At 41.3% G+C, this 15,345-nt stretch overlaps 1 protein-coding gene across 10 annotated transcripts in view; it reads right to left on the reverse strand.

Moving 5' to 3' along the window:
- The window catches only part of CCDC171 (coiled-coil domain containing 171), a 396,084-nt gene extending 381,881 nt beyond the window's left edge, over positions 1 to 14,203 (reverse strand). For 7 of the 10 annotated variants that reach the window (XR_008661460.1, XR_008661461.1, XM_055302499.1 and 4 more), the window contains exons 1-3: positions 14,015 to 14,203; positions 11,943 to 11,997; positions 4,702 to 4,859 (exon numbers count right to left, since the gene is read on the reverse strand). Coding sequence is in view for 6 of the 10 variants with exons in the window: in XM_055302499.1 (XP_055158474.1) it covers positions 4,702 to 4,745 (44 nt within the window). In the remaining 4 variants the exon portion in view is untranslated. Of the gene's footprint in view, positions 1 to 4,701; positions 4,860 to 11,942; positions 11,998 to 14,014 lie in introns of those variants that run through there. The other 3 variants (XM_055302495.1, XM_055302496.1, XM_055302497.1) reach the window with 3 other exon arrangements.
- Between the last annotated feature and the right edge of the window lie 1,142 nt (positions 14,204 to 15,345).

Below are 15,345 nucleotides of genomic sequence, written 5' to 3' on the forward strand. Positions count from 1 at the left end.
ATCCTTTTTTTTAAGTTCTATGCCCAATATGGTGCTTGAACTCATGACCCCATGTTTCTACCCAGGCACCCCAAAAGTAAAACTATGATACTATAAGAATATCCTAATAAATTAATTAAGAAACAAAAATATTGGAACTAAAAAAACAATTTTAGCAAGGTCACAGAATGTAAGATCAATATACTTAAATCAGTTACATTTCTATATAGTAACAGTGAATAATCCAAAAATGAAATTTAGAAAAATAATTCCATGTACAACGGTATCCAAAAAAAAAAAAAAACAGATTTAGGAAAAATACACATTTTTCTTGAAAGAAATTAAAGATCTAAATAAATGAAAAGACATTCCACATTCACATTCATGTATTGGAAGAGTCAATATTATTAAGGTGGCAATTATCTCCAAATTGATTTATAGATTCAACATAATACCTACCTTACTCTCAGCAGGATTTGTGCAGAGGACTCAGAATAACCAAAACAATACTGAAAAAGAAGAAATGCGAGGGGCACCTGGGTGGCTCAGTGAGTTAAAGTATCTGACTTCAGCTCAAATCATGATGCCAGGGTCTTAGGATAGAGCCCCACCTTGAGCTCCCTACTGAGCAGGGAGCCTGCTTCTTCTGCCTCTCCCCATCCCTCCTCTCTACTTGTACTCCCTCTCACTATCTCTCTCTCAAATAAATACATAAATAAAATCCTTTAAAAAAAAAAGAAATGGGAGAACTTTCACTTCCTAATTTCAAAACTTACTCTAAAGCTACAGTAATCAGGGCAGCTGGGTGACTCAGTTAAGCATCTGACTCTTGGTTTCTACTCAGGTCATGACTTCAGGATCATGGGATCAAGCCCCACATTGGGTTCCATGCTCAGCACAATCTGCTTGGGAATCTCTCCCTCTCCCTTCTCCTCTCCCCCTGCTCAAGCTCTTGAGAGCTCGCTCTCAAATAAATAAAATATTTTTTTAAAAGCTAAGTAATCAAAATTGTGTGGAATTTAAATTAATAAGACAGATCAATGTACCATAATTGAGACTCTAGAAATAAACATGTATTTTTGGTCCATTAATTTTCAACAAATGTGTCAAGGCAATTCAATGAGGAAAAAATAGTCTCATTAACAAATGGTGCTGGAACAACTAGATATCCAAACATGCAAAAACATTCATTTAGATCCTTACCTCACACCATACATAGAAAGTACCTTAAGGGGCACTGGGTGGCTCAGTCAGTTAAGTGTCTGACTCTTGATTTCGGTTCAGGTTATGATTTCAGGGTCATGAGATCAAGCCTGGCATGGGGCTCAGCACTCAGCAGGGAGCCTGCTTGAGATTCTCTCCCTCTGGCCCTTTCCTCCCACCTCCCCTGTGCTCACTTTTGCATGCACTCTCTCTCTCTAAAATAAATATTTTTTTAAAGATTTTATTTATTTATTTGAGAGAGAGAGAGAGAGAGCGCAAGCAGGGAGGAGGGTCAGAGGGAGAGGGACAAGCAGACGCCCTACTGAGCAGTGAACCAGACACAGGGCGCAATCCCAGGTCCCAGGATCATGACCTGAGCCAAAGCAGACACTTAACCAAATGAGCCACCCAGGTCCTCTAAAATAAATAAATCTTTTAAAGAAAAAGATTCTCCCTTCTTCTCCTTCTGCCCCTCCCCTCCACCTCCACCCCCTACACACAAGCTCTCCCTGCTCCCAAAAAAAAATTTGTTTAAAGTAAGTTTAAATGGAGCACAGACGTAAACGTAAAAACTGAAATTATAAAGCTTCCAGAAGAAAACACAGGAGAAAAATCTTCATGACTTTACGCTAGGCAAAGATTTCATAGATATGAAACCAAAGGCACAATCCATAAAGGAAAAGAATTGGAGGGGTGCCTGGCTGGCTCAGTCAACTTAGCATGTGACTCTTGATCTCAGGGCCATGAGTTGAAGCCCCATGTTGGGCATGGAGCCTACTAAAAAAAAAAAAAAAAAAAAAAAAAAAAAATTAAAAAAAAAAAAAGGAAAAGATTTGGCCTTTATAAAAATTTAAAACATTTGCACTTCAAAAAACATTAAGAAAATGAAGTCAAGCCAACAAATGGAGAAAATATGTCCAAATTATATATCTGATGAAAGACTTGTATCAAGAATATACAAAAAACTTTTTTTTTTAGAATATACAAAAAACTCTTAAAGCTCAATAGCAATAAGACAATCAATTTAAAATGAGCAAAAGATCTTAATAGGCTTTTTACCAATGAAGACATACAAATGGCAAAAAAAAAAGTAAAAAGATGTTCAATATCATTACTCGTTAGGAAAACACAAATTAGGGACACCTGGATGGCTCAGTGGTTGAGCGTCTGCTTTTGGCTCAGGTTGTGATCCCTGGGTCCTGGGATCAAGTCCTGCATCAAGCTCCCCGCAGGGAACCTGCTTCTCCCTCTGCCTCAATCTTTGTGTTTCTCATGAATAAATAAATAAAATCTTCAAAAAAAATACAAATTAAAACTACAACATACTGCTTCACACTCACTAGAATGACTATAATCAAAAAACCAATGAAAAAAAAATTCAACTAGATTGTACACCTGAAACTAATATAACACATTATGTTCATTAACTACACTGGAATCGGGATCCCTGGGTGGCGCAGGGGTTTGGCGCCTGCCTTTGGCCCAGGGCGCAATCCTGGAGACCCAGGATCGAATCCCACATCGGGCTCCCGGTGCATGGAGCCTGTTTCTCCCTCTGCCTATGTCTCTGCCTCTCTCTCTCTCTCTCTCTGTGTGTGTGTAACTATCATAAATAAATAAAAATTTAAAAAAAAAAACTACACTGGAATTAAAATAAATTTTTCTAAAAGATCAGAAAATAACAAGTGTTAGCAAGGATGTAGAGAAACTAAAACCCTCATGTACTGCTGGCAGAAATGTAAAATGGTTCAGCCACAGGGTGCCTAGGTGGCTCAGTGTTTGGGCATCTGTCTTCGGCTCAAGGCTTAATCCTGGAGTTCCAGGATCAAGTCCCATATCAGGCTCCTGTAGGGAGCCTGCTTCTCCCTCTGCCTCTCTCTATGTCTCTCATGAATAAATTAATAAATAAATATTTTTTAAAAAATAAAAGAAATATAACTTAGAAGACAACCTAGCAGTTTCTTTAAAAATTAACATAAATTTACCGTGCAATGAAGTAATGCAGCTCCTAACAATCTACCCAAGAGAAATGAAATCATCTCCACACAAAGGCCCCTACACAAACGTTAAGAGTGCCATGATTTATAACAGCCAAAAAGTAGAAACAACCTAAATGTCCCTGAGCTGGCAGTGCATAACCATAATGTGCTGTAACCATACAATAGAATACTACAGCAATAAAAAAAGAAACAGTACTGATACCTGTTAACAACATGATAAACCTGAAGAACATGCCTATTGAAAGAAGTCAGACAAAAGAACACATGCTGTATGATTCCATATATATGAATTATTCAGAAAAGGCAAATCTATAGAAACAGAAAGTAAATTAGTGGTAAATAGCAAAGTTCAACTTCCTTTAGAGATTCTAGAATTCTAAAGAGTAATTTAGTCATGAAAAATCACAACAGATAAATGTTTGTGTGGTAAGATGTTCCCTCCAAAAGTGAAAAGGCTTTTAGTGAAGTAAAAAGTTTATATTTTATTCACTTATTTCATACCTTTCTCCAGAAAGGATGTAAGGTAACTTCTAAAGATAGGTGGAAAATGTTTCTACAGCAAATCCTACTTATAGGTGAAGTACACATTAGTCATGGCCCTTGCCCCACCCACATATCCTTGCTGAAAAGGCTATGTACATCAGTTCTTCTAAAACTAAATATAAGCAAGGACCATCCCACACACACATAAACAATACTTCTGTAAAATATATTTTAAATGACTAAAATAATTATATTTAAAGTAACTAAACAAGAAATTTTAAAAAGAGATAAAACATAACCCAAGTGTTTTATTACTAGACTTAAACAGAAAAACTATTCTGTTACAGGATTATAAAAGTTTCTCAACACTTTGAATTTCTGTCCTGAGTTCTTTGTAAACCACGCTTTAGTTAGCAAATGGCTCAATGTTATATCACAGACTCAGAGTTTTTCTATTTCTCACATCAGAGGTGAATCAACCAAAAGCAGGTGCCTCACCCAAAGGCAGATATCAAGGGTACAAAAAAAAGATGAGCAATAATGGCAATTCTTGCAATATAAATTCCAAACAAAAGTGCAGCTGGAACAGGAGCTAAAACCAAAAGAATGGCTGGAGAGAAGCCACAAACTACCACTGGGGCAAGAAGTCTCTGCTCAAGCCACAGAGACTAGAGCAGGCCAAAGTAGGGAACACACAGAAATGTGAATAAGCAAAAATATAAAAAGGAGAGAAGATCTGAGGAAGAGAAAGGAATAAGTGGATCTCTAAGGACAGGAAAAAGTACACACCCTTTGACTTTGGTGGACAAGGTAACAAAGGAGCAGAGACCAGGGCACAAAGTCCCTCATCCAGTTCCAGTTTCTCTGAAGCATCCTGCTGGCTCCTCCAGGCACAGGAAGCTTCCACCTCCCTCAGCATGCCTGGAGAATCTTTATAATCAGCGCCACCCTACCCCTGACCACCACGACTAACTGCTCCCTGCTGCCTGCAACCCAGAAGCACCTCCCCAACTAAAGGAAGAGACTGGTGACTTACCTTTGGGTGTCACCAGGGGCACTACTTGAACTGTTTAAACTCATGGTAAGTCTCTTCCAACTCTTCCAAAGCAGCCCACTATTTCTGGATGATAGACTTCGTTATTGAGGATTACAACTGTCCGCACGACTGTGGCTTACAGTTAGATGGGCTGGAGTCTGTTAAAATAATAAACAATATAACAATGGTTATATATATGAGTCCTGGGACTTTGAGTGAAAAATAATAAACAATATAACAATGGTTATATATATGAGTCCTGGGACTTTGAGTAATTTTTGTCTTTTTCTTCAACTTACTTGTGTTTTAAAAATTGTTTTATGACAAACGTAAATACTTGCATTTTTAAAAGCGATTATGTTTGATCTCTTTTAAAAAAGATTAGAAGCAATAATGACAACATTTTTCAAAGATACTCCTTATAAGAACAAAATTCTATTAGGTAATTTTAATTTATCAAATGAAGAGAAAAATTTATCTTTTTTAAATATTTTATTTATTCAAGAGAGAGTACTAGCTGGCATGGGGGAGATGGGCGGAGGCAGAGGGAGAAGGAGGCTCTTCCCTGACAGGAAGCCCTGTGATGTGGGGCTCCATCCCAGGACCCTGAGATCAAGACCTGAGCTGAAGGCAGACACTTAACCGACTAAGCCACCCAGGCACCCCCCAAAAAAATGATCTTAATAAAATAGTGACAAATTACTCTTGAACTAGAAAAGGAATGTAAAGACTATTTCTGGGGGATAGAACTCATTTTGAAAGAAAGTGAAGTCCAAGGACATTTTTAAGTCCCTAAAGCCCTTCTCATAAATGATGTATTTCTAATGCAATGCTAAAACCAAAGAGAACCTTTGGTCTCTCCCAACAAATGATCTCATGGTAATTTTCAAAGTCCTTCTCTTAAGGATCAAGGAGGAGTAAGGAAAGAGGAGAGTAGTTGTCACTTACCCTGGTCTCTCTGGAACTCTCTTCTATGGGAGATGTTCTAAATTATACAAAGCTAATCATTTAAAGTTTCTTTACTATATATATATAGTATATGGTATGGTACATATATAAGGTATGGCTTTACTATATATAGGCATATATATACTTGTGTGTATATGGTATGAAGTAATCTCTGGGTAAGTATTTTAAACAGAGATAAGAACGATTAACTAAGTTCAGAAAGACACAAATATCAAGATCTCACAAGCATCTCTTGGTATCCCTAGTAGAAGTCCAATATCCTAAGAAAGATCATGAGCTTTGGATTCACAGAGATCTGAGTTAGGATGCCTTTAAGTATCTTCCAAGTATGTGGCCGTGGGCAAGTCACTTATACCCTCTGAGCCTGTTTCCACAACCATAAGAAAGGGATAATTACATCAATCTTATATATTTGAGATTTAAATAATACATACAGCATTATACAGTGCTCAGTCACTAAATTTCTATTACTGAATATATACCCTCTGGGAAAATATCATAGTCCCTCATAAAGGAAGGGAGAAAGTGATACTTAAGGTGATTCAGTCTAGGGGAAAGATGTATTAAAAGAATTACTTGGTGAAATTGTCGATGTACAGGGATATCTATAAGGCCAAAAAACAAAAAACAAAAAAAACTAACTCTCCCTCTCTCTCTCTGCTCCTAACAAACCCTCAGAGATTTCACTGAAAGAAAAGGGACTCAAGCCAACCAAGATAGAGACAAAACCAAGGTGCTAAGAACTGAGTAATGATTCCTACAGACTGACACCAACAGATCTTTAAAACAATGATTTAGCTGATACTAGAATACTCTGACCCAGAACAAAGAAGATAGAATTTTTTTACCAAGATAGAGGGAAAAATCCTAGTTCTCCAGGAACCTGAAAGACTAAGTTTAGAAATGGTGGTAGACAAACAAATACCACTGTCAATTTATTGAGCACCTAATATAGTGCCAAGCAATCTGTAGAACCCTGATCCTTACAACACTAAAGTAAAAATTGTCTTTCCTGAGGTTGTCCTCACTTCAATTAAGGAAGCTCATCTGACTCAGAGAAGCTAAATGACACGTCTACAGTCAGTCAGCTACTAAATGGAGGATACTAAGGACTCAGTCAACCTCTTAACAATACTGAGTCCCAGAACCCTTTCACCTTACCACCATACCCCCAAAGGTCAGACTCCAATTCAAGGCTCAAAAGTATGTATGTCAAATTTTTCTATTTTATGAAAAAGATGAAACACACACACATCTATGTGTGTGTGTCACAACATGCACAAACAGAACCTCTAACCCACAGGAAAAGAATTTCCATAGATTGGGCCTTAACGTCTATTGTTTTGTTTTGGTTTTATCTTGGGCAGAGAGGTGTGGGAAGAGGTAGTTTACTAAATTTTAATAAAGTTGTTTCAACAAAGCTAAATTGAAGAAAACATTTTTTTTTTTGGTACATCATTTTGGTATCTAACATTTTCAAATGTGAATAGTCTTCTAGAGAGACAAGTGTCTTCTATAGCTCAGGAGCAAGTGTCATCGTGTCATCAATTTCCAGATCACTGATAGAGATACTGTAGTAGGCAGATGTCCCCACAATCTTGGCCCCCACTTATGTTTCTCTCTTGTATAATATCCTTCCCTTTTCTATGGGCAGAACCTGTGACTTGCTTCTAACCAAAAGAATATGGCAAAGGTGATGAGATGCCACCCCCATGATTACATCATGTCATATGAGATTCTGTCTTAGTAGACTGAAATGACAATCTCTGCTGACCTTGAATAAGCAAAAGGTCATGCTGTGAACTACCCACCAAGAGGACTACATAACCGAGAACAGCAGGCAGCTTCCACTTCACAGCCAGTAAAAAGCTAGTTGCCTCAGTCATACAGATGCCAACATAAATTCTGCCAACAACCTAAATGAGCTGGGAAGCAGTCAAACCTCCAGATGAGCCCAGATAGCACCTTGACTGCAGTCCAGTGAAACTCTGAACAGAGGTCCCACCTAAGCTGTGCCCAGACCCCTGACCTAACAGATAATAAAGGGTGCTGTTTTAAGAAACTAAGTTTGTGGTAACTGTTAGACAACAAGAGAAAACCAATGGGGGGTGGGGAGGAGCCTGGCTGGCTCAGTCTGAAGAGCATACAACCCTTGATCTCAGGGTTGTGAGTTTGAGCCCCACACTGGGTATAGAGATTACTAAAAAAATAATAATAACCTAAAAAAAAAAAACTAACAGGGACAAGAAACTTGAAAATACTCTCACAGGAGATCCCTGGGTGGCTCAGCGGTTTGGCGCCTGCCTTTGGCCCAGGACAGGATCCTGGAGTCCCGGGATCGAGTCCCACGTCAGGCTCCAGGCATGGAGCCTGCTTCTCCCTCCTCCTGTGTCTCTGCCTCTCTCTCTCTCTATGTCTATCATAAATAAATAAATATTTTTAAAAAAAGAAAAAGAAAAGAAAATACTCTCACAGGGTGAAACAGAAAAGAAGTTGAGTGACAAGAAAGATACAAAATGAGTTCTCACATCAGCCCTGCCTGCAGCATGTCTTTCATAAAGTTGTTTTTCTACAACTTATTAATTTAAATGAGGGACTTTATAAAAATCTTCTCTATGGTAATAGAGATAGAGAAACTAGAAAATCTATAGGCAACATTTACAAGAAAAAGCTATAAAATACAAATGAATAAGGGCAAACCACCAAAAGCCACAAAACCTACACAGGAGCAGAAGTATCTGAGGAGGAGAAAGCAGAGGGAAATAACAAGGCTACATTAAAAAAAAAAAAAAAAAGAGCCAGCAGATTATTCAATGGGGACCACTACAAACCAATCTGAGAACAGCAGATGAACCCCAGGAGAAGTCTGCCCATTCCAAGAGTCTGCATGTGATACAGGCATATACAATAAGAAAGTCTTAAAAGCTTATGAACTCTGAGAACTGACCTGTCCAGGTCCGCTTCCTGGACAGAGGCCTACACTAAAGAGAAACTGCAAGGAATGGAATCAAAGCTGAGTAGGAGAAGAGAAATAAAGACAAAGCAAAGCAATGCCCCAGACCAAACTGCAGGAGGACACATTGCTGGGAAATCTCAGAAATAAGGCACCATAGTTTTTAACACAAAACACAAGACAGGGCAGCCCGGGTGGCGCAGCGGTTAGCGCTGCCTGCAGCCCGGGGTGTGATCCTGGAGACCTGAGATTGAGTCCCACATCAGGCTCCTTGCATGGAGCCTGCTTCTCCCTCTGCCTGTGTCTCTGCCTCTGTGTGTGTGTGCTCACATGAATAAATAAATAAAATCTTAAAAAAAAACCCACAAGACAGAGTTCCATGAAGTCAGAAAAGCTTTCCCAAAGCTTGCCCCAATCTCAAAGCTCAGATAAACTAACCTTCCAAAAAATAAGCAACAGAGTAGTAGTGTGATCAAACCCCATACAAAGTTAACACAAGTGAAAGAGAGTAAGGAGCAGAATCGAATACTACAAATGAAAGCATAACAGAAAGACATGATCTCAGAACAGATGAGACCTGTAACTTACTTTCTCAAAATAAGCTAAAAGACACAAAAAATGGTACAAGACAGGAAAGAATAAGAATCAGAATTAGAAAAACTCAGAAAAAAGGTGACAAAGATCAGAAAGAGAAATGGAAGAAAAAAGTCATTTCAATGATGAAGGCTACAAAGGAACAAAAGTAAAGACACATGACAGAAAATGCCTGAAAGGACAAAGGAAATGAAAAACAAAACTTTCTGAGTAAAAAAAAAAAAAAAAAAAAAAGGAGGAGATCAAAGGATTCAAGAAGACAGGAATAAGAAGACAAAAGTGAGGGAACAAAACACTAAAAACTGTAGTTCAGGAAAACTTTCCTGAAGTAACAAAATTTTAATCTACATTTTGAAAGGCTAACTGTGTATGTGAGAATATGGACCATCAAGACACATCCTAAGGTCATTACTGGACTTGAACAAAAACACAAAAACTTGCACACAAATGTTCAGAGCAGCACAGACAAAGAGTAAATAAAAAACTACCCAAATGCCCATTAACTGATCCATTGATAAATAAAATACAAAATATTATTCATCCATTAAAAGAAATGAAATAATGATACATGCCACATGGGTAAACTTTGAAAACAGTACGCTAAGTAAAAAGAAGCCAAACACAAAAGGCCACATACTGTATATGACTCCATGTATATGAACTCCATGTATATGAGACTCCATGTATATGAAATGTATAGAATGAGCAAATCCATAGAAATAGAAAGCAGATCTGTGGTTGCCAGAGGGTAGGGAGAAGAGGAATTGGGTCTGACTGCTATTAGGTATGAGGTTTCTTTTGGGGAGTGGGAAATAAATGTTCTGGAATTAGATGGTAGTGATTTCTGTAGAACAGTAAATATACTAAAAACCAATGAACTGTATACCTTAAAACCGAATTTAATAGGTGAGTTAAGGCTCAATTTTTTAAATTCATTATCAAAAGAAAAACCTATCTAAAGTCTCCTTTAGGGCAGCCTGGGTGGCTCAGCAGTTTAGCACCGCCTTCGACCCAGGGCCTGCCTGATCCTGGGGTCCTGGGATTGAGTTCCACGTTGGGCTCCTTGCATGGGGCCTGCTTCTCCCTCTGCCTGTGTCTCTGCCCCTCTCTCTCTCTCTCTCTCTCTCTCTCTCTCTGTTTCATGAATAAATAAATAAAATGTTTCAAAAATAAATAAATAAAATAAAGTCTCCTTTAGCAAAATCTTTTTTTTTTTTAAGATTTTATTTATTTATTCATGAGAGACACAGAGAGAGAAGCAGAGACATAGGCAGAGGGAGAAGCAGGTTCCCCGCAGGGAGCCTAATATAGGACTAGATGCCAGGACCCTGGGATCATGACCTGAGCCAAAAGCAGACAGTCACCCACTGAGCCACAGATGCCCCTCCTTTAGCAAACTCTTTATTTTCTTCCTCTCTGTCTCTGATATCAGCTCCTGAGGACAGTAGGGTTCAAGAGCCTACCTCTGTGTGTTTTAGGAAGACTATATCAATGAAAAGCCCAAGTCACATCTGTGGCTGAATTTAAACTGATTGGAATTCTGTTCTATTGAACAATGGCAGAGAAGATGTAGCAAAAGCTTTTTTTCATGCCCCAGAGTGAAAAGGTAATGAATGATGAGGAAAGCAGCCAGGTACAGTAATGGAAATGTCAGTGAAATAGGGAGCTATGTCAAAGAATTGTAGGTTCTTCACATTACATGTGCTTTAAGCTTTACTTGAAACTTCTCTATGAAACTCCACAAGATACTTTAGCTAATCTGTAGAATTACAAATTCCTTGTAATACGCAACCAACATCAGCCTTTCTCCAATATGTACCCAACACTTTAACACTTTCTATTTGAAAACATTCAGTACATCATTATCTATCTATCTGATACCTCAAAGCTACTCCTCCTGTCATCATGCCAACTGTGACAAGCATCCCTTCTCCAGACAGTGTGCAAAGAACTTTCTGAATCTCTACACTATCACTCTTCCCCAATGGGAAGATACTGTTAACATCCCCACATTATACCTAAGGAAACTGGGGCTTAAAGATATTCATTCAAACACTTGTCCAAAAAAAAATAAAAAATAAAATAAAAAATAAAAAACAAACACTTGTCCAAAGTCACATCTCTATCTAGTGACAGTCTGGATTCAAGCCCAAATTGGCTGACTCCATAGCTCTGCTATGTGGCTTGCTATTGGCCTTTAAGACATGGTTCACTTCCAGCCAGAGAGCAGGTGAGATCTTGCTTGTCAAGAGAAGCATTTCTGCTCCCTACTGCTAATAGGGAGTAATAGCAGTAATACTGCTCACACAGTTCATTCTTTCACGCACCCCCACCCCATCCAAACTCACTACAAGTCAGAGTCCTCTTAACGAAATCTGGAGAACGGATTCTCAATCCAAATGACACCTCCACAGGCTTGGGCCCAAACTAGGCCATCCTGTAGCAGTGATGGATAAAGGCAAAGTTTAAATCAGCTTTTTATGATACTCTATTAATAGATGAATCTTCTCTTGGTAGTGCAGTTGAACTATTCTCACCAGTCCTACTAAAACAGATGAGGGGATGTTAGTCTATCATTCTTCAATAAGAAGTTTTCTAGAAATAGGTTAATACGGCAACTGAGGCCAAGGGATCAATGATCGAGACATCCTAAGAGTTAAGTTCCAGTCAAAAAGACAATTCTACTCTAGATTTCAGAGCTACTGCTGATACAAAGTTTTCCTACCTCACAGCTGAGTCCTTCAGTGGGTCATGCAGAATGTATTCATTTCTCAGTGTGTCTGTACAGATCAGGAGAAAAGGGAGGGGTGGAGGAAGTGGTGATGAAAAGATAAAAAAAAAAAAAGATTAAAACCACTATTACTGAGCACCAACTATGTGCCAGATCTACACTAACCATACCTAATCTCAATCAATCCTCCCAATACCCCTATGAGATGATCACACATATTTCGTGGACCAGAACACTGATGCTTGGAGAGAATGAGTAACTTGTATAAAGCTGTTCAGTGGGAGGGGTGCCTGGGGGCTCAGTTGGTTAAGCCACTGACTCTTGGTTTTGGTTCAGGTCATCTGGGTCAATCTCAGGGTCTTGAGCAAGACCCAATAGGGGGCTCAGCACTCAGCCCCAGGTTTTGTGAGATTCTTTCCCCTTCCCCCCATGCTCCCCCTCAAAATAAATATTAAAAAATAGGGATCCCTGGGTGGCACAGCGGTTTGGCGCCTGCCTTTGGCTCAGGGCGCCATCCTGGAGACCCGGGATCGAATCCCACATCCGGTTCCCGGTGCATGGAGCCTGCTTCTCCCTCTGCTTGTGTCTCTGCCTCTCTCTCTGTGTGTGTGTGTGACTATCATAAATAAATAAATTTTTAAAAAATTAAAAAAAAATATATATATATATATATGGTGGGAAGGTTAGAATTCAAAACCACATCTGGCTGACTCCTAAATCCATCCTCTTTCATAACATAACACAGTATTGTCTTCAATAATAATCACATCTGTGTTGGGGTATTCTATCTGCAGACTTAGATATTTCAACTTTAAAGACGACGTCTGGTTCTTTCATCAGAACAAGACCATGACAAGGGGGCTGAGACAATCAAAGAATTTTAGAATTAATAGGACTTTAAAAACCAAGCCCATCCTCTTTATCTGACATTAGGAATCTAAAGTCTAGCCCATTTAGGTGATTTGCCTGAAGTCATGAAGCTAATAAAACTGTGCTAAGAAAACTCAAGCTCCAGACTAAAACTACTCCCTCCTGGGACACCTGGGTGGCTCAGTGGTTGTCTGCCTTCAGCTCAGGTTGTGATCCCGGGATCAAGCTCAGCAATGGGCTCTCCGCAGGGAGCCTATTTCTCCCTCGGCCTATGTCTCTGACTCTCTCTCTGTCTCTCTCATGATTAAATAAATAAAATCTTTAAGAAATAAAAATAAAACTACTCCCCCTTCTTTCCTCTTAGCAGGTTGCACTGCCTTTGTTTCTTCACTTCATGGAAAGCCTCTGTCAGCTTCTGCTGTACCATTGTTTTGTTGTTACTAGGCAATAACTGTTCAGTAAAGCTGATGGATAAAACGGTAGGGTCTTCTCTGCAAAATGTTATGACCTATACAAAACATCCATGTGTTTTGTATTCGAAAAAGTTGGACGCTAACTGAAATTGCTTCTCAGGTAAACTTAACACAGAATCATCAGAGATCTGCTTAAAATGAAAAAAAAAAAAAATATATATATATATATATATATATTTGGCTAGGATCAATATCACGATGGAATAAAGAACTGTCAAAAGGAGGCTCTACTCCTGCAGAAAATTTACAGCCTCGGAAAAAAAAACAGCCGGGTTTTCCGTGTCTGGAGTGTAAGCTACAGATGACAGGCTACTACAACTCATCCTTTCATTTATCAAACATGGATAGAACGTCAAGTGTGTGGCTGGCATCTTTTTTTTTTTTTTAAAGGATGAAAAAGACGTGGTCCTTATCCTGGAAGAGTTTACGGATTCTTGGGAGGGGAAAAGCCTGGCAGCCTGGAGCAGTAAACCTTAGGAGCCCTCTGGGTCCTGCCCTCGGGTCCCTCCTCAGTCCTCCGGGTACTGCTACAGCGGACTCGGGTCGGGACGCTCCACGGAGATCTTCCCCCAGGGGCGGAGAGGCCCAGCCCAGGGAGGGAGGCGCATCCCCACGCACGACACCAACAGCCCCAGGACAACTACGAACTAACTCGGGGCTCCCCATTAGCACCCATACCTTCCTCAACACCTCCCTGCCCGACTCGTTCGCCCCCGTGGTTACCTCAGGGGGCTCCCGTGGTCCAGACCGCACACCCAAGACCCCCCAGGGGCAGCTCCAAATCTCAACTGGTAGAAAGAGGCCTAGGCAGATGGCCGGGGTCGGAGCAAACACTGTTGGAACCCGACGGACTCTAGGACCCGGGGAGGGGAAAGCACATTCAAAAAAAAAAAAAGTGGGACCGGAGGGGGAAAGCCCTGGAGAGACTGTGTTTACAACGGCCACTTCCGGAGCTTCGGCGGCGCTCGCAGACCTCCGCAGACTTTGGCAGGCCTCCCGGCCCCGCCCCAGCCGGCCCCTTTCCTCCCGCCGCCCGCCCGCCGCCCGCTGGGGGATACGCACTGGGAGAATCCGGCGCTCCGATTGGAAGAGGAGGGCCCGCGAAGCTGCGCGGCCGTGCGGGAAGGCGAGGCAGGCGCATGCGCCGTTGCTGAGGAGCGGCGCGCGCGTGACCACGCGCGATCCCGCGGCGCGCGCGTGACCACGCGCGATCCCGCGGCGCGCGCGCCCTTTCGCGCGAGAGCGGCCCGGCCCGAGCTCCGAGGTGCTGTCCTCAGCGCGAGGTCGCCGGGTCAGGGACTCAGAAGCCGCAGAGCCGACAGACGAGGCATATGTCTAAACCCAAACAACCCCTCTTTGGCGTCTAGTGAATAAACCTCTTTAAGAGGATGGATCGCCGACTGTGCGTTAAACTACCGATCGCCAGGCCAGTGTAGCCCCTCGGGGTGTGTGCCCTCGAGCAAGGGCCGGGGGTGGGGGCGCTCGGCTGCTCTGGTTTCCCGCTGCTTAGCCCGCTCTCCGCCCGCAAGGCGCTTCTCGTCCCCTCCTCCCATCCCCATTGTGTCCCAGCTGGGGTTGTAAACAACGCCGCGAAAACGCGGGTCAGCGCGCTGAAACTGTTGCAGCGCCTTTTTTTTTTTTTTTTTTTTTACAAATAACACAGAAGGAGGTACCAAGCGAAAACGTCCTCAAAGGCTCGGCACCGGCTGCCTCGCTACCCCCGCCCCCCAGCCCCCCGGCTCCCGCGCATGCGCCCTCCCCTGGTGAATTTCTACTTCACAATCTGCTACCGCCCCGGGGACACTGGAAAACCTGACGCTCTTTTGTTCCTTGGCCTTTCAAAACCTATTCCCCAAAGAAAAATGCAAATTGGCGAGATTTTGATTGAGGATTTTTTTTTTCCTTAAGATTTTATTTATTATTGAGAGACACAGAGAGAGAGGCAGGGCTGCCGGGCTTGATCCCGGGACCCCAGGATCACGACCGGAGCTGAAGGCAGAGGCCCAACCACTGAGCCACCCAGGTGTCCCTTGATTAGGGATTTTATCTTCACC

This window comes from Nyctereutes procyonoides, unplaced genomic scaffold (assembly GCF_905146905.1).
Source record: "Nyctereutes procyonoides isolate TBG_1078 unplaced genomic scaffold, NYPRO_anot_genome, whole genome shotgun sequence".
Classification (NCBI taxonomy): Eukaryota; Metazoa; Chordata; class Mammalia; order Carnivora; family Canidae; genus Nyctereutes; species Nyctereutes procyonoides.